Genomic DNA, 26243 nt, shown 5'->3' on the forward strand with positions numbered 1-26243 from the left:
GAGAAAACTGTCGGGTCTGCCGACGGTGATGGAGCCAGAGAAGTAGCAACAGGTACACGTGGGCGATGTGTATACACTTGACAGATAGGTGGGCGTTCAATAGGTGGTGGCAGTGGAGGCAAGGACTTGGTCATGGCTGGAACGTTGAGAACTAGGAAGTGGAAGAGGGGGAGGTGATGAGGAGGAAGAAGCATCATCGGACCCCAAGAAAAATATAGACTCAAAGAAGGTAACATCAGCACACACAAAAGAACGTCGAGAACTATGATGGTAACACTTATACCCTTTCTGGGTCCGAGAATAGCCAAGAAATATGCACTTAAGGGATCGTGCATTGAACTTATCGTTCCCGAGGCCCAGATTATGGACGAAGTAGACACACCCAAATACCCGGGGAAAAAGAGGAAACGGAGACAAGGTGGGAAACAAGGTAGTAAATGGGGAATGACCATCAAGAATAGACGTGGGCATCCGATTAATCAAGAAGTAAGCACCGCATCACTCCAAAAGGGTTTTGGAACATTCATGTGATGCATGAGGGATCGTGCTGTTTCCAAGAGATGACGATTCTTTATCTCAACCACCCCATTTTGTTGTGGGGTGTAGGTACATGAGGTCTGATGTATAATGCCATGTTGGTCCAAGTATTCTTGAAATGATGAAGATAACTAATTTTTTTTTATGAATGATAATAAATTTATTAATTCAGAAGCAACTTTAGAGTGAGTTCATACAACATCCCAGAGAGAGGCATGAGTTGCAGCCCCTCCTTGAACCTTACAAGTAAACTAGGAAAGAAAAGCAAGAATCACAACGGAGCCCAAAATAATTCTTCCCTATTTACCCCTTGCTTAGCTAACACATCTGATAAAGTATTTGCTAATCTCCCCACCCACTGTATAGTGACCAACATATTCCTTGTTAACCAACTAAATTTCTTCATCATTCTTGTAACGCCACATAGCCTCTTCAGGATTTTTCAACCAACCCACCACCACTTTGGAATCCCCCTCGATTATTAGGTGTTGTAGCCCCAGCTAGTTTGCAAATTGCACCCCTTGTACAACAGCTAAAAGTTCTGCCCTGATGGAGTCCCCAATTCCCAGGGGACCTGAGTAGAGCAACAAAATCTCTCCCTTCTCATTTCTCAAAGCACCCCCCATTCCAGATAATCCCGGATTACTCATGCTACTTCCATCAAAGTTCAACTTTAGTGAGCCTTCAAATGGAGGAGACCAGCTTGTAATTGATTTGTCCTTTAGAGATGAACACCTCGCTACTACTGACAAATTTCTCCAAAGGTCATTAAAGGAGAATTGATTAAAGATTTCCAAGGTCTTCAGCCAAGGTATTGCCCTATTTAACACACAGTCTTTCAAATCCTAACTACTCATTTCCTTTTCTTGAAAAATTCTAATATTCCTTTCTTCCCAAAGAGTCCAAATCAAGGCAGCACAAGCACATCTCCACATAATTCTCCCTATTGTTGTAGGCCAATATAAGGTAGAATGGTTGAAGAGCATGTGAACTTCTACTGGTAGACTCCAACTACCCCCAAACAACGAAATTAGCCAAGCCCAAAGGTCTGTAGAAAAGGGACAAGATATTAATAGGTGGTAACAATCCTCACCATTAGCTCTACAGAGGATACACCAATTAGGAGAAATACAAAGGAAAGGTCTTCTCTTTTGTAGGTTATCTAGAGTGTTTACTTTCCCAATGAATACTTCCCAACAAAACGCCATAATTTTTTGGGGAACTGGCCTGCACCAAAATTCTTTTGATGGAAAGGGTTGGTGAGTAGAATGTTGAGAGATGGACTTGAAGAAAGAAGCACAAGTAAAGGTTCCATTGGGTCTAGGAGTCCAAACCCTCTTATCGGGCTTGAAGGGATCCAAACAAACCTGATTAAGAAAACCAAGCAAAACAGAAAGAGAATCAATTTCATCATCCCTAAGTCCTCTGTGAAACCCAAAATCCCAAGTAGGATCTAAGGGTGTTCCAAAAGGTGAGACAAATTTTGAGACCACCTCTTTTTTTGTACAAAGAAACAGAAAATAGGAAAGGGAACAAATCCTTTAAAGGTGTGTCTCCTACCCAAATATCCTCCCAAAAAAGAACAGAGTTGCCAGAACAAACTTCATACTTAATAAAATTGAGGAATTGAGGAAGGGTGTTGTGAATAGCCTTCCAAGGTGCGGAAAGGTTAGCTTGCCTTGATACACCAGCATCCCATCCATTCTCTGACCTCCCACGAATGCTTCCCACCACCTCATGCCACAACCTCTCTTTCCAATGGCCATCGCCACAACCATTTCCCTAACAGAGCTTGATTTTTTCTAGTTACCCTCCCAAGTCCCAAACCCCCCTCTTCTTTACTTCTGCACACAATTTCCCAATTAACCAAGTGATCATTTTTTTCTTGTCCCGGCTCCCATAAGAAATCTCTTATCAACTTCTCCAATTTCCTAGCTTCCCTAACTGGTATCCTAAAAACAGACAAAAAATAGGTAGGTAAGTTAGCCAAGGTAGCTCTTATTAGGGTAATTCTCCCTCCTAAAGAGATATAATTCCTCTTCCATGAGGCTAATCTCTTCTCAAACTTTTCTATCAATGGGGTCCAAAATCTACTCTCCCTAAGATTTGCCCCTAAAGGAAGCCCTAAATAAGGCATAGGCCATGCAGAGGTGGAACACTCAAGACACTCCGCAATAGCCTCGACCTCCCCTACCTCCAAATTTATACTCGCTATGCAGCTCTTTTCCAAATTTATACTCAAATTAGAAATACTTTCAAATCCTTTGATTAGCTCCTTTAGGTTTGCTACCTTTTCGCTAAAACCTCCTTCACAAAAAATCATTAGGTCATCTACAAACTGAAGGTGGGTGACGGGGACTTGGTGTCTCCCTATTCTTCAACCCCTAATGGCATCTTCACTGTCAGCCTTAGTAATGATCCTACTTATCACATCAGCTACTAAGGTAAAAAGGAAGGGTGAGAGTGGATCCCCTTGCCTGATACCCCTACAAGCTGGAAAAAAGTCCCTCACCACACCATTTACCATAATAGAGTAGTGACAAGTACTGATACACCCAAAAATCCAACTACACCACTTGTCCCCAAATCCACAGTTTTGCATAACCTATAATAGAAACTTCCAGTCCACCAAATCATAGGCCTTTTCAAGATCCAATTTACAAATGAAACCTCTCTTACTAGACCTTTTCATTTCCTCCACACACTCATTCGCAATTAAGACCTGATCTGTTATTTGTCGCCCTTGAATGAAAGCCCCTTGGGTTTCACTAATGATAGAAGGGAGGACTGTTTTGATCCTCAACGAGAGCACTTTAGCTAGACTTTTATAGATGCTTGTCACCAGACTAATAGGCCTATAATCTTTTGGGTGGTTGGCATCACTCTTCTTAGGTATCAAGGCAAAAAAGGTGGCATTAATTCCAAGGCTTATAGTGTGATTGTCTGCAAATTCCTTAAAGACTTCAACTAAATCCTCTTTCAACACCTCCCAACAGTCTTGATAAAAACCCATTGTAAAGCCATCTGGACCTGGAGCTTTGGATCTATCCATTAGAAAGACAGCTTTCTTAATCTCTTCTTCCTCGAAATCCCTTTCCAGCCATCTTGCCACTCCGTCATCAATTCTTGGCCAATCCACCCCTTCCACGACTACTCTCTCACTCAAAGGTCTTCTATAAATCGATTTGAAGTGGTCCACAAATTTTTTGGCTATGTCATCCTGGTTGGTAATCACCTCCTCTCCTATCCTATCTCTAGCTTGGTCACAAGATTCTTTCTTCGTCTCCCATTTGCCAAATCATGGAAGAATCTAGTGTTCCCATCGCCTTCCGTAATCCACTTGTGTCTAGATTTTTGTCTCTAACTGATTTCTTCCCTCAGTAACACCTCTTCCAAATCCTTTTTCAATTGTCTCCTTAACACTTTGTCCTCCTCGATCAGCCCATTTTGAGATTCCTTTACATCCAAGTTCTCTATTCGAGAGATTAGGCACAATTTTTGCTCCTCAATTCTACCAAAATGATCTCTATTCCACTCTTTTATTTTGGCTCTCAACCTTTTTAATTTCTTATGAAACTTGATCCCCTTCCATCTTACCCCCCTCTCCTCCTCACCCCACCATTCCTTCACTTTTTTCACAAAACCTGGATGGGTAAGCCACATATTTTCGAATCTAAAAGGTTTGGGTCCTATAGGAAAAGACTTAGTACCTATCAGGACAGTGATCGAAAGTGACCCTGGGTAACGCTCTAGCAACCAAGTTTTCCAAACTATTCTCCCAGGCAAGGTCAAATAAGAACCTGTCCAACTTCGAACACAAAGGAGTTTCCTGAAGGTTGGATCAAGTGTAACTGGATTGCAGCTGAGGTATTTCCTTCAGTTCACATTCTTCAATAAAACCATTAAATTTCCTCATGCTTGTTGTAATTACCTGTTGGAGATTACTGGTTTCATCAGAGAATCTAATGACATTAAAATCCCCACCCAGGCACCAAGGGCCATCCCATAGCCCCTTGATTGCATAGAGTTCCTCCCACATCTCATTCCTCTCTCTATAGGAATTAGAGCCATAAACATTGGTTAAGACCCATACACACCCATTCTCTAAATTCTTACACTTAATGGAAACTGAGAATCTGCCTATCAATTCTTCTACTACTTCTACCACATCCTCCCTCCATAGTGTTATGATCCCCCTCGAGGCTCCCCAAGAAGGAGACGAGCTCCATCCTAAACCTCTAGACCTCCAAAAACTCCTCACCCATCTCCCATCTAATTCCATCATTTTGGATTCTTGTAACAGCACAATATCGGGTTTTTCCCTTCGGAGTAGGTCTTTGATCACCCTTCTCTTTCTTGCACTCCCTAACCCTCTTACATTCCAGCTAATAATTTTCATCGAGACAAAATAGCAAAAAACCCATGAAAAGGCCATAATCTCCTCATTTTAGGCCTTTCCTCCTATCCCCTCTACCACTGAATTCTAAATCCCCCTCAATGTCTGAAATTAGCCTTTCCACTTCAGATCTTTTTTTCTTCTTTGTTCCTTTCCCCCCCCCCCCTTCCTAATACAACAATCATCCTTTTTCTTTTCTCCATCCTTTTCAGCCAATGTCTGAGGAAGAATTTTACCATGCTCACACTTATTTTGGCTAAAGCATCTTTCTAAGAATCCTTCCTTTTTTTTAGTTCCTCCATCATTGTACAGATCAACTCCCAAATTCTGTCTACCTCCCCCTTACTACTTCCTTCCAACACCCTCTCTCCTCCTTCCACTATCACCCTCTCTCTTGCATCAAAACCTCATGGATGGGAAGCTGCAATATCTGTTACAGGCATAGCAAACAAGTCAATACCTAAAAAGGAATTGACACCCATACCTAGTAGGACGGGGGTAGGACTAGAATCACTAGAATTGAATTGCTGACAGGCGACAAATGGTTTTAAGGCCTTTCCCCTTTTTGGACAAGGTTGTGAAGTAGACATAGTGAAAGAATCACTTCCTGACGACCTACCCACTTGGAAAACCTTTCTCTGTGTTTCCGACACTGGAATACCCACATCCATCCTCACGGCCGATTCTTGTCCCTCTCCACCAACATCCTGTAATTCATTAGACTCAAAGTCAGCTCCCTCGATGAAGGGAAGAGGAGTTTTCACAGCTTTAGAACCATTTTCTTCACCATTTCTAGTCTTCCCGCCACCTGCCTCTTCAGTCTCTTCCTCTAAAAACAACAGCTCTGTATGCAAACTTTCTATTTCAAGTAAATCATTGTTGCTTTTCGAAGACAGACTTCCCAAACTTAACGTTTCGTCTCTATCAGAATCGTCATTGTTGTTTTGTTCACTCAACCAATCTTCAAACCCTGTTTTGTTCAAATCACTAGGCTTTAGGTATCTTGGGTTGCGCCTATCTGGTGAGAGATGGTTCGCCAAGTTGGATGGGACCCACTATAGAGAGCCTCGAGACTGAGAGTCCTGAGATTTTGCGCTTGAACTGTTCGAACAAAAGGAGGGATTCGGGGTAGAAGAAGATAGACGCTTAATCTCGTCTATCAGCTCATCCCTCCTCCCAGTCACGTGCTTACTTAAAGGGTCCCTTGGCCCATCTGTCTTGTAATGGGCCTTGGGCTCAAGACTTGTAATATAAGAACCCAGCTTTAAAGTCTTTACTTGAGTTGCCTTCTCCGGCCCACCAGAAAAGGGATCCACTCGACTGGGTCCATTTTCTAAGTCTTTTCGTCCCACGTGACCTCTTAAAAAATCACGCCCCCCTGTTTTAATGGTCGAGCCAGCAACCCTCCCTGTATGAGGTTGCTGGTTCAGCCCTATCCCTTTCGACACTAGTAAAATTTTGTATGTTTCCCCTGACACCACCTGCACAAAAGATCTGCCATTTGTCAAATCCTTTTCTTGCTTTCTACAGGTTTGACCTTCCATCTGCCCCAAAGCTTTTTGGCTTCCCAAAATTTGTTGGCCCTTTTTAGTGAAACATTCCTTCCCATTTGAATTAACCAATCACACAAGTCCATGTAATGCTTCTTATTCCTCCTCCCCTCCTACCATACGAGCCTCCTTCCACAACCCTACTTCAATGGAGGAAGCTAGCCACACAGAGACAAAACTCCCCTATGTTCGTACCTCTACCTTTCGTGGAATGTCTTTTGGCTTCACACCACTTAGCAGGATTACTACCGAATAAAGATCGCCCCAGAAAGCTCCTTTCAAGATTCCTCCACACAATACAGCTATAGACTCTGCTATTTCTTGTTTCCATAGATGAAATGGCAAGCCTATTACACACACCACCACACCATCTTCGACAAAAAAATCCTTGGAGTTGGATGTTAGAGTCCATTTAAAGACTGTGAATGATCTAAAATCAGCCTGAACATTGATAGATGATATTTCCAATTCATTCTCTATTGGATCTAGGAGGGCTTTACAGTTATCGAAGGGGGTTACTATGAAGCCACTCTTCAGCTTCAACCTGGTTGCCATAAGTCAGCTACCCTCCTCCAATCATTAACCTTTTCCTTGGCTTGTATCACAAACTTACCATCCCACTCTTCTCTCTCTAGACCTCCCACCATTCTGCAATGGCCTTTTGTTTTTGCCATGACCACTGGCCCTTGTTCTACCCTGTTGTTGTTGAGATATGCCTTCTCTTCCCTTATGGAGGCTTTTTTATCATTTGCTACTCTTTGAGCTAAAAACTCTTTAAACAACCAGTCAACTTCCCCCCAACCTTGGTTCTGTTTTCCTGCTGGTAGACACACCAGTTGCCTTCGTCCCTTACCAAAAAATTCAGCCAAAACTATGAAGAAGCCTTTTCTATTCCTCTTACATTCAACAACATATCTTCTCCCTTCTAATGTACTAAAATCCTGCCAGTTTATCTGCTTACCTTTTGAATAGGCTCCAGCTATGAACTCTCTTAGCCACTCGATCACTTCTAATCCTTCCAGCAATATTGTACCCTTTTTCGCTTCCCTTACCTTCAGGCTTACCTTCCCCCTGATTCTCATCTCTTCGAATAGGAAATTTTTTGCTTCTATCTTCAAGGATCTCCTCCACTGACCTGCCTGCACGAACTCCATTTCTCTCCTTCTACACATCCCTCTACCTTCTTCTCACCATGTTGTGGGAGGATTCATAGCTGCCATTGACCTCCTATAGAACTTGGAAGGGGTGTGTTTGGAAGGTAGTAAGAGGGATAGGAGAATAAATATTCACGGCCATTATCAAAACTAAAAATTTTAATGTAAACACCAAATTGATTGTGAATCTCAACATAAAATTTCTAGAAGATGGTAAACAATTCACTTATTTCTTTCATTAAATAGAACCACGTCATCCTTGAAAAATCATCAACAAAAATGACAATATCTATATCCATTATATAACATCACTTTATACAATTAGGGAAAAGGAGAGAAGAAAAGTCTGGTTCGAATTAGGGAAAAGTTCCTCTCCCATTCGGCCAGACATGTTTTTATATTATTAATATAATGGAAAAGGCACATGTGCCCTTATTTAAGTGAGGGACACTAGTTATAATATAATATTACAGATCAGCAACCTCAACATAAGTATAAAGACAGAAATACCCCTACACTAACACTTCTCTTTGATCTGTCTTGCCCTTGTGATCTATTGAAAACCTACATCTCTGCCGAGTGGTCCTAGACTATTTTGATCTATCCAGGAACTCCTCTTCTATTTTCTGCGCACCCAGAGAGAGAGATTTTATTGGATCTCTCTCGTTTGATCTTCGTTTGCAGCAAGAATTGAAAGGAGTTGTCGCCCAACCCTTCTCAACATATTCTGAAATTTTCACGGAGATCCGTGAAGTTTTGAGAGAGATCTGGACTCTTCTTCTTGGCTGCTGCGCCCAGACTTTCCTTTTCTGGACTATGTGTTCAGCCTCTCTTCGTTTTGGATCTTAAACAATCTCTGGTGAAAGTAAGGGGTTTCTTTCTCAGTTTTTTTACTCTCTTGGATTGATTATAGCATATTTCTCTTGTCTTTGAATCAAGTTTTGCTTCAGATTAATTTTCTTAATCTTTAGTTGAACCCTATTTGTGCTATCTTCTTGCTGAAATGGCTTCAAACAGAGCTGATATCATCCCTGTAAAGATGAATGGACAGAACTATGAGATGTGGAAGTTTCACTTCGACTTTTATGTTGAGGGAAAGGGTTTAGAAGGATATCTGAATGGAACGGTCACCAAACCAGCTGAGACCGAGGCCAACGCTTTACAACAATGGAAGTTGGACAATGGTAAACTTGTTTCTTGGATTCTGAGTTCTATTGACTATCATATATATATTCCCATGAGGAGAATGAAAACAGCATATGAGATGTATATGTACCTAGAAAAGGTTTATCAACAGTCCAATGTATCTAAGCAATATCAGATAGAATCTGAAATATTCTCTTACAGCCAAGAAGATACGAGGATACAGGAGTACTATTCTGGTTTTCTTGATTTATTGGTTGAATATGAGATTGTTCACATTGAACCCTCGAATCCAATGGAGTGTGTAAAATATCTTCAGAAGCACTTTCAAAAGAGAAAGGTAACTCAGTTCTTGATGAAACTCAGACCTGAATATGAGATAATTAGGTCCAACATTCTGAGTAGGGGAACACTTCTAGATATGGATTCTGTTTTAGGGGAACTTCTGAGAGAAGAGACTAGACTTCTCACTGCAGTCGAGCTTGATGAGAAGATGGCTGAAGTTGGGGCTGAAACAGCCTTTGTTGCTCAAGGGGGTAAGAAGCCAACCTCCAAGGACCTCTCCAAAACCCAGTGCTATGAGTGTAAGGGTTTTGGACATATAGTATCTCACTGTAAGAAGAAGAATGTGTGTACCTATTGCAAGCAACATGATCACATCATTCTAGACTATCCAGTCTGACCAACTAAGGGCTCTCAGAAAAAGATTAAGCATCAGGCCTATCAGGCAACAGATGGACCAGCAATAGACACTGTATCTACCAAGGGTGAGTCATCAATGAAAGGTGAATCAACAGGTGTCATGGACAAAGAAAGGGTTCGGAAGCTGGTATCTTATGCTATTTCCTCTGCTTTCTCTGCTATTGGCTTGTCTGGTAAGTTTTCTACATATTGTTCTTCCCCTTCACATGCTTGGATTATAGATTCAGGTGCCACCAACCATATGACAGGAGCCTACCTCAACCACCCAATCCCTTCCACTAAAACTCACCATAAACATATTATTATGGCTAATGGTGAAAAGTTAGACATCATTGGTAGTAATGATCTGTCCCTTCAATTGTCACCAACCAGATCCTTTCCTCTCTCCAAAACCCTCTTAGTACCCAACCTTATTACTAATCTGATTTATGTTGGTTAACTTGTTGATGAAGGAAATGTTCTCACTTTTTCTCATGATGGTTACTTGATACAAGACCGGTACACTGGGAAGGGGAAGGGGAAGAGGCGTAAGCTGGGCCGTCTGTTTGCACTGGAATTCAAGAAGTCTCAACCGAGGGCATCCTCAGCTTTACTTAGTTCTTCTTTGTCTGATTCTATGTTGAGTTATAGAAATAATATTTGGGATTTATGGCATAAACGGTTGGGTCATCCATATTCCCAAAAATTAAAACCTTGTTTGACTTTGGTTTGATTAAGAATAAAATTCCTCAGGTTAATACTTTTGATGTTTCTTGCACTACGTGTTGTTTGAGTAAAAGTCAAGTTTTACCATTTCTTCATAAATCTGAACATGTCACTAAACCTTTTGAGATAATACATAGTGATGTTTGGTATGCTTCTATTACTTCACGATTGGGGTACAGATATTTCGTATTATTTATAAATGATTATACCAGATATACTTGGATTTATTTTCTGCGACACAAATCAGAAGTCTTTGGTGCATTTAAATTGTTTCATACTATGGTGCAAAATCGATTCAAGTGCAATGTGACTATCCTCCGCTCAAATTCAGGGGGAGAAAATAGAGATGGAGACTTCTTGGCATATTTGAGGAGTCATCGAATTCGGTCTCAAAATAGCTGCCCAAAAACTCCACAACATAATGGTGTAAATGAACGGAAGAACGGACACATTCTCAATGTTGTGCGGACATTACTATAGGAGTCTCATACTCCAACATCGTTTTGGGTAGAAGCAGCTAGTACAGCCGTGTATTTGATCAATTTTCTTCCATCCTCTGTTCCAGGCAACACCTCTCCCTTCCAAAAACTTTTTGGTTATCACCAAGATTTCTCTAGCTTTCATGTTTTCGGATGTCTTTGTTTTGTTCATCTTCCTATTCGTGAATGATCTAAATTAACTGCTCAATCTGCTATGTGTGCCTTTGTGGGATATAGTCCTGACTACAAAGGATTTTTGTGTTATGATCATACTACTCGTCGTATTCCGATTTCTCGAAATGTTGTGTTTCTTGAACACATCTCCTTCTTTGTTGGAGTTACTAGATTGGCTGCTCCTTCCATCTCTGTTTTGTAGGATTTTGATTCAAATGACACTACTACTTCCTCAACCGAGAGAGATCTTCTTGTCTTCACCCGTAAGCGGATACGTGTCCTGGCTCTTGCGCCTACAACCCCCCTTCCACCCAGTCCAGATTCATCTTAGATATCCTCTGTAAGTGATACCTTGACCCAAGATCCTCCTATTTCAGATAGTAGCTCAATTATTCCACTTCATCGTTCTACCCGAATCTCTAGACCTCCTGGCCGCTATGGTTTTCCTTCAAACCATAGTTCATTTTCTGTTGTACTTTCTTCCACAGATATCCCTAGATCTTATCAACAAGCCATTAGAAGTTCTCAATGGAAAGAAGTTATGAATGCCAAAATTCAAGCCCTCCATGAGAATGACACTTGGATCTTGTGCCAACTCCTCCATATGCTTTTATTGTTGGAAGTCGTTGGGTCTATACAATCAAACTAAAATCAAATGGCTCTCTTGATCGATATAAGGCCCGGTTAGTTGCCCAAGCATACAGTCAGGAACATGGGATTGATTATGAAGAAACATTTGCCCCGGTCTCTAAGATCACCACAGTTCGGACCCTTATGGCCATTTCTGATGTTTATTCCTGGACTATTTATCAATTGATGTGAAGAATGCGTTCCTTCATGGCGAATTAAAGGAGACAGTCTACATGAAACCTCCACCTGGATATTGAAGTGATCCTTCACGTGTCTATCGCCTGAAGAAGTCTTTATATGGTTTGAAGCAAGTACCCAAGGCTTGGTTTGAGCGCTTCCGGGATGTTGTTGTTGCAGCCGGATATAATCAGAATTCCTCTGACTACTCCCTCTTTGCTAAGAGAAGACCCCAGGGTATTACTATTCTTCTATTATATGTTGATGACATGGTCCTAACGGGGGATGACTATGACGACATTTGTGAGCTGAAGTCCTTACTTCATAACTCATTTCATATGAAGGACCTGGGTCCTCTCACTTACTTCTTGGGTTTGGAGGTTCATCGTAGCAGTCCAGGGTATTTTATTTGTCAACAAAAATACGCCTCTGATCTTGTCAAACTAGATGGAATCACTAATGAGAAACATGTTGATACCCCCCTAGAGCTGAATGTAAAGCTATCCAAATCCGAAGGCCTCATCCTTCCTAATGCCACCCTGTACCATCAGCTTGTTGGCTCTTTGATCTATCTTACTATGATCAGGCCTGATATTTCACATGTTGTTCAGGTCGTCAGTCAATTTGTCTCTGCCCCAAGACAACCTCATATGATTGCAGTTCGCCGCATCATCCGTTGTGTTGGAGAAAAAACCTCTCAGGGGCTGTTTTTCTCTTCTTCATCATCCATACAATTGAGGGTTTATGTTGATGCTGATTGCGTTGGTTGCCCTAACACTTGTCGATCCACTACTGGGTGGTGCGTCTTCATAGGTGACTCTCTCATCTCCTGGAAGTGCAAGAAACAGCAAACTGTCTCTAAGTCTTCCACTGAAGCCGAGTACAGAGTTGTCTTCTGCATGCAGCGAGATTGTTTGGCTAAAGTCACTTCATTGATCTTGGGATTTCTCTTCTTACTCCTATCCCTCTATATGCCGACAACACCAGTGCTATCAAGATCGCTTCTAATCCAGTCTTTCTTGAGAAGACTAAACATATCGAGGTGGATTGTCACTTTATTAGAGACCTCCTTGTTGCAGGCTCTATATTTCTTCCTCATGTTGCCTCTCACATGCAGATTGCCGATATCTTCACCAAGGCCATGACTAAGAGTCGACATCTCATTCTTATGGGCAAACTGATGTTGATGTCTACGCATCAATTTGAGGGGGAGTGTGAAGATATATTTTGATGTACATTATTAGAGTAGTCCTTGTTGTACAGTATCATAGTTCTTATTATTTTATTTGTTCTTTTTATCTTTCAGCCCTGTAAAGGCATTCTTGTAACTGTATATACGTTTTATCTCTTTAATATAAAAGAGGCTCTTTGGGGTGGGGGTCGACTATTTTGGACACCCCTAATTCTGTTTTCTCCTAGATCTGAATTCAGTTCACACAGTTAACCATCTGTTTTTACATTGCAAGTTTGTAATAGAGATATGGAACTATTTTCTAAAGAGCTTAAAGGCCAGCTAGAGTATGACAGCCTCAGTTAAAGAATGCTTGGAGGCTTGGCACATACCGGGGATGACAAAGAAGGGGAAGTTGTGCTGGTCCTATTTACCCCTGGCTATTTTGTGGGTAGTATGGATTGAAAGGAACAGCAGGACTTTTGATCACAAAGCCTCTTCTGAAGCTGAGGTCATTGACAAGGCTATTGCGCTTCTTTGGAGCTGGCTGTCTATACACACAGGATTTAAAGAAGATACAACGGATTGTAATTTTTTGAAGGTAGCTTCTTTTGAGGTCCTTTTGTTTATATTTTGTAAAGCTTCTCATTGTACAAAGGACTGGTTGATTAATACAATTATACTTTACCTTTTCTCAAAAAAAAAATAATTTACAAAAAAAGAAAATATATTAAGCATACAAATCTTGGTAACAAGGTATCACCACGAACAAAATAATAGATCCCTCCCAAGACCCCACTCTAACTAATGATGATCAGCATATGCAAACCCATCCAACTATCAGGGCAACGACAGAAATACAGCCAATAATATTTGGCAAGCTATAACCATGACCCATCTCAAAGCAGCTGTAAAAGCCATTACCACCTCATCCAAAAGTTTACCTCAATGTTTCAAATGACTTCATCTACCTTATTTAGTTTTCTCTCCCAAAAACCTATTCCTTGCCTAAGACATTTCCCAAATGATTTCTATTTGGATCTAAACCTAAGAGTATTTTGATATGAGACTCATTTATAGGGGCTTGGATGGGGTTTGTTTGATGGGCAACAACTCTCATCCATCAATAATTATTTTGCATGGTCATCTCTTCGCTTGGGTATAAAAGCTTATTTCAGGTTTGAGATCAACAATTCATCCCAATAAGGCAACAGGACTGAGGCATTTTTATTAAAGTTGGCAATTTTGACAAAGAAAGGCGGCAGCCAATGGATTTATTCAAACGAGTAAATTAATATTTAGATTTGATATTCGAATGGTTTGTGTCCATTTCATTTGAATACTAATAAATTACATCCATGAGTTTCAAGTTATGTGCCTTTGAGGTTCACCTTTCATGTACATCAAACTTCTAGTGCCTTACAACTAACACTCATTTCAAGTTCTGTCATATGGTGGAATATATCTTTTTTTCCCAAATATTTTTCTATTCCTGAAAAATGGGCTGATGGATTATTTCCCAATATATTTATAAACATGTGAATTTTTAAGCCAAACAAATTGGCTTAATTTACATGACAGCCTCTAAATTAATATGGGTCTCCATGGGCCTAAGGTCCAAGTCTACATAAATATGTCTTGGTGGCCTAAGGATCCAGGTGTATTAAGCCCAATCTATCCCATCTCCTATTGTAATAGGGTGGTCCCATTGGCAAATCCATTAACTCCTACATAATGGTGCATGTATGGGAGTTAGCTCTAACCCAACACCCCACTCACATGGGATTGGTTAGCTAATCAGACTGAGATGGCAGTCCTAATCCTTGGCTATAAATAGTCGTGCCTAGGAAGAAGGAGGCTCCTCTCCTTTTTTCACGAACACACTGCAAGAAGCTCTCAGGCACCAACACTAAAGATTGCAAGCAACCACAATCTCCTATAAACTCCAGCAACTGCAAGATCAAGAGAGAAGAAAGAAGGCAAAAGCTTCTTTGTTCTCTACAACACACTTGGATTCAAATTCTCCCAAGAAGATCAAGCCACCACAAAAGGACCCTTCTTAGAGAAGCATCATTCACAGTCGATCAAGCACAAAACCCAAAGTGAAGAAATCTACATCCAATCACGAAAGCACCAAAATTAAGAAAATCTACATCAACACTTCAAGAAGTACGAGAAACATGCCAACGGCCTCGTCTTCACCGAATTTGACCGTTAATCAGAGGTTGCTCACATCATTGGACAAAAATCAAAGAGAGTTCATTCCCTTGTGTATTTATTACAAATTTATTTTTGTAATTTGTCTTTTGTGAGACAAAATTTGTGTCGACAACATCTTCCTTTTCCGAGTTGGTACTAATCTACAATATGTTAGAATATGCCTAAACAAATAAATTCGATCAATCTTAATATAATTAGATGTGTTAGTTAAATTCTTTTCTATATTCATATATGCATGCATAGACCTTATTATTTACTCGTTCCATTCTACTTCTACAAAACGCAACCTTTCTTGAACTAGTTTTTATTAATATCTTTTATATAGTACACCTACATCCATTTTGCAGTGTTTGAACCTTCTATTGGTAACAAAGGCAGTCATACCTTGCATCTGGCGGATTTAATGCTTCCTCAGGCGGCCGAGGCCAAACTTGGGGAAGCCCCACATCTTTATGACTAACATAGAACCTCTGGAAGTAGCTTGACGAGCAAGTGACCTGAATAGCATTGCTGTACAAACTCTGATGCTTTGAAGCCGCATCCCGCCCAACAGAATGACAGAAAACATAAAAGTGATCAGAACCCTCTGAAGCATTCCAGAATATATACTCCCGGCTGATCCTGGCTGTGTACTGTGCGACAAAGTTTGCAATGGATGCCTCAGAACGCACACGTGGATCGTTTCGAAGAGCATTGATGGAGAAGGGCATGAAGAAGAAGTGTGCCTCTTCTGGGTTGGTTGTGAGAAGGGAGCTCCCAAGGAGGGCTATTTTGAACATGTGCTCGCTGTAGTAGTTTCCAACCTTTGGATGCAAAGGGTTGGGATGGGGAAGGAAAATTGGGGCAGAGGGGGAAGAGTGTTTTTTGGTGAAAACATCGGGATAAACAAATATTTTCAAGTTGGTGAGCATTTCATTAAAATCCGCAGAAAAAAGTTCCCAATTATGGTATGGACCACCCGTTGCATCTGTTGGTGGTGGTGGTGGTGGTAGTGGAAGCGATGGAGGTGGCGGCGACGGTGGTGGATACACCATACTTGTTTGTCCTGCCGCAGCTTTGTTGTTGGTACTGATGTTTTCTGCTAGATAAAGCGTATTTGATGGCGTAAACTGAGTATTTAGTTTGCTTTCAACAAATTGAACTGGTGGAGTATCGGATAGCTTCAGAAGACCGTGGAAAGAGAAGATAGACAACAATGACGCAACTGCCACCGTCACCACCACCACCACCAGCGGCACAAGTAGGCGTCTTTGGTGGAGACCGAAATAGGGAAAGTTTGGCTTTGGCCTTCTCTTGGAGAAATAGGCTTCTGCCGGCAATGCCGTTACCTGCAACATGCGTGAGGAAGGGATGCTAGATGTATATGGATAACGTGGAGGGGAACTGGACAGGGACTGCGGCGACCTAGAAGTCTAGGACCAGACCTTGCACGATCTTGAGTCACGAGTGACGAGTCATGGGCGAGTTGACATCAGCGCCTCACGGAACATCCCAACCGTGTTTGGGAAACATCTCTCGATTACAAGTACAATTACAAGTACAGGAGATGCTTTCCACGCGAGATCGGCTTCAATCAGGGCAAACCTGTGCCCATACCGATCTAAGTGACGGGTGGCTACGAGCCGAGTTACTCGAGTACGGTTCAGGTTTCAATCGACTTTTCAGCCGAGCTTGAATATATATATGTATATATATAATAAAAGTATTATAATTCTTAATTTTTTACATATCAAATAAAAAATATTCTTTATATATAATTTTATATTTTTATTTTAAATCGAGTTCAAACTTATAAGTTTTTAACACGAGCTGATCTTGAGCTCAATGTTCTAGTTTGAACCAAGTTCGAGCTTGAGCCTTATACAACCTTGGCAAGCCGAGCTTGATCATTGTACTATTCGACTCGGCTCTAATCCACCCCTAGTTCTAATAATCATTCCCAACCTTATATTGAAAATATCTCCCCATGAAATAAAGCACATAAGTACGGAGATATTCTCAATACAATGTAGTAAAGGCTACTCAAATGGGCTTTGCCCTATCGAAAGTTGAAATCTTCCAACGCATGTTAAGATGAATTCAGCTTTAGTCAAGGCAAAGCCTACTCAAGCAGACTTTATTGTCTTGCATTGAGAGTATCTTTGTACTTATGTGCTTTATTTTATGGGGAGATATTCCCAATGCAAGGTTGGAAAAGGCTGTTAAAACGATGTATGCATAGGTTTGCCTTGATAGAAGTCGATCTTTGTTGAGGTGTACATGTGGGGCAATTATGGAGTGTTGATGTGGTATCCGAACAAGCAAATCTATGGGTGTAAATGGATTGAATTCGAATGAGTCAGACAATATTTAAATTCAAATTTGATTAAAAAATTTGATTCGATTCATATTCGAATGGGACGAATATTAAAAATTAATATTTGAATTCGAAATTGATTAAATATTTAAATATTTGATTCGAATTTGACCAATTAATTATTTTATATAATAAATAAACATTTTATTTATATAAATATAAATATATAAAGTATTTATATAATTTAATTATTACATATAAATTATATAAAGCATTTAAATAATTTACAAATTATATATAAAAATTAAATAATTGATCAAATTCAAATACATATAAATTGAATTATCCAATTATAATATTTAAATTTAATTCGATTATATTGAATCTCAATTTCGAAAATCGAATTTTCAAATACCGTTGACACACGCAAATTACGCGCTTACTATCGAATTTGCATAGTGCCCCGATACAAGGACGGCAGGTGTTCTCCCGCATGATCTCAATCTAAACACATGCGAGTTAATTGGCCGCATGCTTGTCCTGTTAGATCCCAAATTCACCCAAAAGGCCAAAATCCCCCAACTCCCGCACGACCCTCTCTCTCAACTCTACTTCCGAGCAAAGTATCTTTTCATTCTCCTCCATTCCATTTACCATCCATCTTCCGTATTTAAATATATTAAAAATTATAAAACATATTATATATAGTAGTTATATGACATAGTGTATATGTATATATCACTCCAATTTAACCTCTGACCTATAAATCTTTTCCTTTTTTCGGTTTTATATCCAATCCGATTATCTTAAAATTGGTAATAATTACCCATCTCTCTCATTTCTCTCACATCTGTTCCAGGTTTTGATATTTTTTTCATTATAAAACAAACAAGGGGAGGTATACATCACTGGCCATCACCAACAACCACGGGCAACATTAAACGGGCGGAAATAGGAAATCAGCAGTATAACAGTTGGTCGATTTCTATCCGAACTCCTTTTAATGTTTGACCTAGTTTCTATCCTGGGGATTATGTTGGTTTAATTTGATATTTGATCCGAGCAAACCGGCAGAAAAAAGGTGAAAGGGGAAAAAAGAAAATGAACTTCACTGGATGGCACACAGAACCTTCCTTTCTTCGCTCTCCTGAGAAGTTGTATAATTTGGACACATCATTCAGTTCAATTTTCTGCTCATTTTATGGATGTTACACTTTGTTACAGCTTCAGTTAGTTTGGCATAATACTGCAATTTGTCTATTACCCCACCTGTTCAATGTTGCCAGTGTCACCGGTGATGGGCGGTGGTGGCCTGGTGGGTACCTCCCCTTGCTGGTTTGTAATGGGAAAAAAAAAAAAAAGTAATATCAAAACCTATAATGGATGTGAGAGAGATGAGACAGGGAGTTATTGCCTTCAGACGGTGTGACCACCGAAACGATCATTGGCGCCGGAGAACTCGTGGATTTTGAGCTCGGATGGAGGAGAGTGAACAGGCCGGAATAAGGGGATTTTGATTAGGGCTGTTCACAGGTTGGTTTGGATCGGTTTATTGGCGCTTTTCCAGCCAACCTGACCTGATCAGTTTATCTAGAAATAAAACCAAAACCGACCCAATACTAAGTAAAACCAACCTAATCAGTTTGAATCGGTTTGGGTCGGTTTTGTGAATGATTCTCTTAGTGTGAACGGTAAAGGATTCAAGTCTAAGAAAGCAAAGGCTAGATGCCTGAAAATTAAAAATGATTTGATGGATTAAACCGATATTTTATATATAATGTGTATATTTCTAAAATGAAACTAATATATATATATATATATATATATATATATATATATATATATATATATATGTTTGAAATATATATTATATATAATATATATCTAAGTCGGTTCGATTTCGGTTTTCACACATGAAAACCGAAACCGAACCGAACCATCGGTTTATGTTTTTTTGTAACCTAAAACCAACCAATACTGAAGAAAAACCGACAACTCGGATTGAATAGGATCGGATTGGTCGGTTTGGGTCTTGTTATGAACAGCCCTAATTTTGACCTTTTGGGAGAATTTGGATCCATCAATTAAGATCATGTGAGAGGACACTTGTCTGCGTTTGATTGTGTGGGGCGCTGATGCGAACTCTAATAATGCGACGGAAAATAGCTAACTGAAGCAGACTAAATAAAGTGAGAGATTCATTATGGCAATTGTCTTAATGCAATAAACATGGTTTAAAGTATTGGTACGATCATATCTTTTAAAAAAATACAGTCTGAAATGTCTGTTTTCAGGTGTTTCAGATCTCAAAATTTTTTTAATAATAAAAGACATGTTTTCAGATTCTCAAAAAACCAAAATTTGAAAAAGAAAAGGTATTTCGGCTGTTTGTAAGTACCGATACGATACAGCCAATATGCATTTCATATCGATACTTTGAACCTTATCAACAAATACTTAGGCTATATTTGTTTTGAAGGAAAAAATTATTTTCCCTGCATTTTCCTTCAAACCAAACATAACCTTATAGAATAGGAAAAAAAAAGGGCATGTGCTAACAGGTGTACGTAAGATCTCAAAGAGGACATAAGTGTGTGGGATTTAGATAAGCCTACCGCTAAGATAAACTTCTAATTTAAGCCGGTCATCCAACAGGTTAAAACGCTATGCCATGCAAACAAACTAGAATCAATAAAACAACATAATTAGAAAACCAGGATAATAGTGAATTAGTGATGAATGGCCCAAGATGAACTCTAATATGCGACCAAATGAAATAAATATATTTGTAAAAAGACAGCATAGTTTGCCGTCCCTGGGTCAGAATTGAAAGATAAGCATTTTAAGACTTGTAAACTAGTAACTAGTAAGTAATCCTTCCACGAACAAAGTCTAATTTACTCAAAATGAAAAACATGTCAAGATCTAATTCTTCCATAAAGGAAAACAATGTGCTTCGGTGGCTTATTTTTCAATAAGAGCCAATGAGGAAGTTATTCAATATACAGTACCGTATGTTGTGATATTTTTCTTTTCGGTTATGAAGTCTATTAAAATATGCCGTCTTTTTCGGTTATGAATACTAACCGTGGACCAATGCCAAATCCACGGGCAGAATGGGAAGGGGGCTACTAGTAAACTACAAAAAGGCTGTAATTTCAGACTTCTGAGATGGAGTGCAGTCTAGTTATCCCTTTTTTTTTATTATATACCAGACTTATATTTAGTATTATTAATGCATTTTTAGATTTATTTGAAATTTCTGCAGATTTTAATTTTTCCACCATGTTCGTATTTATCCCTGTAATTCCCTAATGTATTTCCATACTCTTTATCTTTCTACTACTTTGAATTTAGCTTAAAACCTAAACCGAAACTTGGTTTTTGCATGCTTAAATATCATTTTGAACAAAAGTTCGAGATTTTTGCATGCTTAAATATCAAATAGGAGCACCTGCAGAATGCTCTTCCTCTCAAATGGTCCTGAGTCCTGATGCTAGTTACATATCCATGCCAAAAAGGAATAGAAAAATATGTTTTTATCCTAAAGCCATTGACAAAGGGATAATTTTAGCTAGAAGAGTAATGCAATCTCTAATATGGTTTTCTCTAATCAAACTAGCAACATCACACAAAAAGCCGGATGAAGAGTATTACACAATATTTACATTAACGGAAAGGAAGACGTATGAATCAGAGTTCCCAACAAAGCGGATTAACATATCCATCAGGAAACAAACAAAAAAAAAGTGGAATAACAAGTAGACATAGTCGTGGTTCCACAATAAATATGTGAAAGCTTATAATTGCTTTTAATACCCCTTCCTATACTGTCTCATTTTCATGATATAAATACAGGCCAAGGCCAAATCGAGCACAGGCTCTGCAGAAAGCCATTTCCTCGGCTGCAGAAACAGGATCTTCAAGGCTGCCATCACTTGAGGATACTGTTCCAGATGATTCACGATGTGCCTGCATCAATATGTAGCAATAAAAGAATTGTAGATCGGATCTGGTAATGCAAACATTATTATATTGTAAACATGTAACCTAGAATCTTTGATTATGAGCAAACTACCATGGGTTTATAAAACTGTTAGTCAGGGTTGCTTAAAGAATGTACACCTGGGCACTTGGTTGGGAAATGGGTGTTTGTAAAGTTGTTTCTTTGAAGTGGTATTTGGCATATATACTCAGTTCAACTCAACAAGCCTTATCCCTGTTCTACTTCTACGGTTCTGCCATTCCACCGTTTAGTGCCATATCCATTGTTAAATTATAGGCCCTCAAATCATGTCTCACTACTCAACCCATGTCCTTTATGGCCTGCCCCTATCTCTTCTAGACCATTCAACTAGCAACAGATCACTTTTTGCCCCACTGGTAATAGTCTACTCGACACATAACTAAGCCATATACTTTCTCTCATTTATCACCTATGGAGCTACTCCTAAGTTCCTATTATTACGCTCATTTCTGATCCTATTCCTTTAGTTTTCTCACTCATCCATCTCAAAATTTGCATTTCTTCTACTGGGGATGATCATGGACCACGCCAGGCTAGCTTAGCACCTATGATAAGTGCTATAGCCGGGGCCTGGGCCTGGGCCTGGTCTGCCTTGTAACTTTATAAAATTTTTATTTCAACCTAAGTGGCATTCTCTCATCACATAGGACTCATAATACACCTCTCCATTTTTCTCATCTGGCTCCTGTAGAGATGATGGACTGAATAGGCCTTAGTTTCTTTCCTTTGTTTAGTTATGTTTTCGTTTTATGTTTATAAGTAGTGGGCCTTAATTGTGAGCCTGTTTTTTCTTTTTCCTTTTATTGTTGTCTTTAATGCTGGATGCCCTAATAAGGGCACTCATGTAATTGTGCTCATATTACAATTAAGAGAATAAAAGATAATATTGGGGCACTGAAGAGGGGACTGAACTCTCTTCTTTCTTCTCTTTTCTTCCACCTTCCTCCATTACTTCTTTCTCCTCCATCTTCTTCAATCTTCTTCTCTTCTATTTTCTTCCTTTTTTATTTCAGATTATTGCAGATGGGATCTACAATTTGGTATTAGAGTGATGGTCCTACCTTTTCTTCTCTTCTCCTTAATCCCCATACACAGGTTGTATGGAGAATTGATTGGTTAATTGATTAGCAAGTAGACTTGTTCATGGGCCGGGTAGCCCGATGGCCCGGCCCGCACCCCGGTCGGGCTTGGTCATGTAATTAGGATCGCGGGCCTAACACAATAAGCCCAACTGTGTTTCGAGCCGGGCTCGGGATTTGTCAAAAAAAGCCCAACCCGGCCCGACTCAACATTATCAGCCCGACTGTGTTTCGGGTTGGACTCTGGATTTTCCAAAAAAGCCCAACCCAAGCTCGGCCCGGCTCGGCCCGACTCAGCATTATATATTTTATAAAATACATATTATGTATTTTATATATTATATAAAATATAAAAATAATATAATATTTATTGAAATATATATTTATAATTTAATATATACATTTTTTATTTTTTTTTCTTTATAATTTCTCTCTCTCTATTCAGCCGCTTCACCAGTAGTAACAGCATGGGCTAAATTTCGGGCTCAGGCCCAGGCCCGGGCTTCGGGCTTTTTATGAGGGTCGAGCTTGGGCCCAAGTTGTAGGCCCGATGGTCGAGCCAGGCTCGGGCTTGGGCCTTGGAAAAATCTGTTAATATAGAGTGAAAGCCCGGCTCGGCCCATGAACAGGTATATTAGCAAATATTCAGCCCAATTAAAGGAGGTTTTTTTGGAGAAGTTTGAAGTGCTTGTTTGGGGCCCAAGGCAGGTTCTTGGAGAGTCCCGAAAACCCTAGCTAATTGGAGATTTTTTCGATTAAGGGATATAGGAGTGTGAATGTAGGCACTTGGGGCTAGAAATAGAAGTTTATTGATTATTTTTTAGATCAATCCCAGTTGGAAAGATTTCTAGATAGACTTTCTCCCTTCTCTCATTTTGTCAAGTTAGGTGAAAACCCTGATTTGGCTATTTGAAGAGCAACTTTGTCCTTAGGGAAGCAAGTCTTGTCCAGTAACACCCTATTTTGATATTCATTTGTCTCCGTTTGACCAATTGAGCAAATTGGAGGTGAGATGAAACTCTCCACAGATTCCGAGTTTGGTCTAGGAGGGCAGGGCAATAACCTCAATGAAGTTGGATAAAACCAATTTTTTGGCATGGCCTCAATCTATAAAAATTCATGTATGTAGTAGAGGGGAATGGCAGTACATCACTAGGACCAAGGAAAAACTTGTGGAGGATGACCCTACCTATGAGAGGTGGATGTAGGATAACTACACTGTAGTAGTTTGGTTAGTGAATTCCATGCAATCTCATATCAGTTAGCATTACTTGTGGATGAAGACTACAAAAGAGGTGTGGGACAGTGTTATGGAGACCCATTCCCAGAGGTTGAATGTTGCTAGAGCCTACAAGATGAAGAATGATTTCAATAATTTAAGATAGGGGGAAAAACCTTTGGTTGCTTACTTCTCTATGCTGAAATCTCTTTGGCAGGAGATTGACTTGATGAAGATTGTTGTGTCGGGGTTACTAAAGATGCTGAGACTCATAGGAAATTAGTGGAGAGAAATTGGGTCTTTGAGTTCCTCATTGGACTCAATCCCGAGTATGATATAGTTAGACAGAATATTCTCGCAAAAGACAATTTGACCTTATCCCAAGCCTATGCCATGGTTAGCAGTGAGGAAAGTCGAAGACAGTGCAGGTTACAAAAGTCTCAACGGATCACTTTGCTAATGCTAGGATGAAGCCAAGGGTCGGTATTGAGAAGAAGATGTAGTATGTGAGTATTGCAAGAAGCTTAAGCACACAAAGGATACCTGTTGGAAGCTACATCCAGAGCTTATACCTCCTAGATTCAAGAACAACAATGATGGTAAGAAGAGTGGCAATGCCAATGTAACCACCTCTTCTAAGGTTGAAAAAGGTTCTAGTGATGAAATCCTTGAACCGTAGTGTAGCATTTTTCCCTTCTGTGTTTTTCAAGACAAAATCTCAGAAGGTGAATGGGAGTGGCCATGAGGCGAATGGGATATACCTGTTGGATAGGCCCAGACAAAGTTAAGTATCAGTTCAGAGAGCAACTTTTGGTTCTAATGTGTCAAAGTCAAGCGGTCGTATTATGTTATGTCATTATCATTTGGGTCATATATCTTTTTCTCTATTGAGTCTTTTGTTTCCAACTTTGTTAAAGGAAACTACATTATCAAGCCCACATCGTGAGTCATGTGAATTGTGAAAGTATTGTAGAAAGACTTATTCTTCAAGTAATAAAAGATCTGCAGTTCATTTCCATATTGTTCACTCCGATGTGTGGGGAGCATACCATTTACCTTACATGGGTGGTTATAAATACTTTATTTTGTTTATTCGTGAGTTTTCTTGCTATACCTGGCTTTACCTTATGTATTCTCATGTTGAAGTACTACCCAAACTTGTAAAGCAATTTCATGAATTTGTGCCATGCTGAAGTACTACCCAAACTTGTGAAGCAATTTCATGAATTTGTGCTTACCCAATTTGATACCCGCATCAAGATATTCCAATCAAACAACGCTAAGGAATATTTTGATAATGATCTTATTTCATATTTTGAGAGGTTTGGGGAAATACATCAGAGTTCTTGTCCCCATACTCCAGAGCAGAATGGAGTGGTAGAGAGAGAATCGACGTGTTGTTCAAGTAGCCGGAAGCTTTTTTTTTTGTGCCTCCCATGTTCTAGTGAGATTTTGGGGTGATGCAATTATGACAGCTACCTATCTTATTAACCGCATACCATCTCGAGTCTTGAGGGTTTAAATCTCCCTTTGTTGCCATGTTCTGTAAGGGTGAAGTGTTTCCTATTCCTTTGTGTGTCTTTGGTTGCATATGCTATATTCATGTTCCTAGCTATCAGAGACATAAGTTTGAACCCGAGGCTCGGAAGTGCATTTTTCTAAGGTATGCTTCCACACAAAAGGGTTATTGTTGTTTTGATCCCACCAGTGGCACTTGTTTTGTCTCCATGGATGTCACCTTTGCAGAGTCACTTCCTCTTTACGGTCATTCTACTGAGGGAGACCATTCCATTGAATTGTTTACTTCACCACTTCCTCTGCCTTCTCCTGTTGACCATGGGGTTGAATCCCCTATGGTTTCTTCTGCCCCATTGGTAGTCTTTGTCTCCTAGTTCTTCCATTCCAACTCCTCCTCCACATGCTAATCCTCCAGTTTTCACTCTCCATCTTATTGTTCATAGGTGGTACCAAAGACAAAGGCTACGACATGAACAAGTTGTTTCCCCATTTACAATTGTGCCTCAAACACTCCCAACTCCTGAAGAGAGGACAAGTCCTTCACCACCTGCTCCAAAACCTCCCTTCCTAGACCTGGACCTACCTATAGCTATGAGAAAAGGTAAGAGGAAATGTACAACATATTGTATTTCCAAACACCTATCTTACAACATGTTGTCCCCGTCTTATTATTCTTTCTTAACCCATATTTCTTCTCAGCCTATACCCAAGCCAGTTACAGAGGCCTTGTCTAAGCCAGAATGGAGATAGGCTATGAAAATTGAAATAGCACTTCGCAAAAATAATACCTGGGATATTATGGATTTTACCTAATGGGAAGAAACCAGTGGGATGTAAGTGGGTGTTCACCATCAAGTATCATGCTGATGGCACCATTGAAAGGTACAAGGCTCAGCTACTAGCCAAGGGGTATACTCAAGCATATAGAGTTCATTATATAAAGACCTTGTCGCTAGTTGGAAAAATGACCTTAGTGAGAGTCCTGTTGTCCTTGGTAGTGAGTGACTAACCATTACATCAGTTTGATGTTAAGAATACTTTCTTAAATGGAGATTTGACTAAAGAG

General features: G+C 39.8%; 2 protein-coding genes across 3 annotated transcripts in view; both read right to left on the bottom strand.

The window, feature by feature from the left end:
- LOC148862231 (putative glycosyltransferase At3g07620) overlaps nt 1-16579 on the bottom strand; it is a 45937-nt gene extending 29358 nt beyond the window's left edge. Inside the window, exon 1 of one of the 2 annotated variants that reach the window (XM_088974617.1) lies at nt 15423-16579. In XM_088974617.1, coding sequence (XP_088830743.1) covers nt 15423-16375 — 953 coding nt within the window. In that variant the 5' untranslated portion in view covers nt 16376-16579. The remainder of the gene's footprint in view (nt 1-15422) is intronic. The other variant, XM_088974618.1, reaches the window with a different exon arrangement.
- A 4399-nt stretch (nt 16580-20978) lies between these two features.
- The window catches only part of LOC148862232 (DNA repair RAD52-like protein 2, chloroplastic), a 44533-nt gene continuing 39268 nt past the window's right edge, over nt 20979-26243 (bottom strand). The window contains exon 4 of the mRNA XM_088981558.1: nt 20979-21306. Coding sequence (XP_088837684.1) covers nt 21160-21306 — 147 coding nt within the window. The 3' untranslated portion in view covers nt 20979-21159. The remainder of the gene's footprint in view (nt 21307-26243) is intronic.

Source organism: Nelumbo lutea, chromosome 3, assembly GCF_056320005.1.
Source record: "Nelumbo lutea isolate HS-2025 chromosome 3, American lotus-T2T, whole genome shotgun sequence".
Classification (NCBI taxonomy): Eukaryota; Viridiplantae; Streptophyta; class Magnoliopsida; order Proteales; family Nelumbonaceae; genus Nelumbo; species Nelumbo lutea.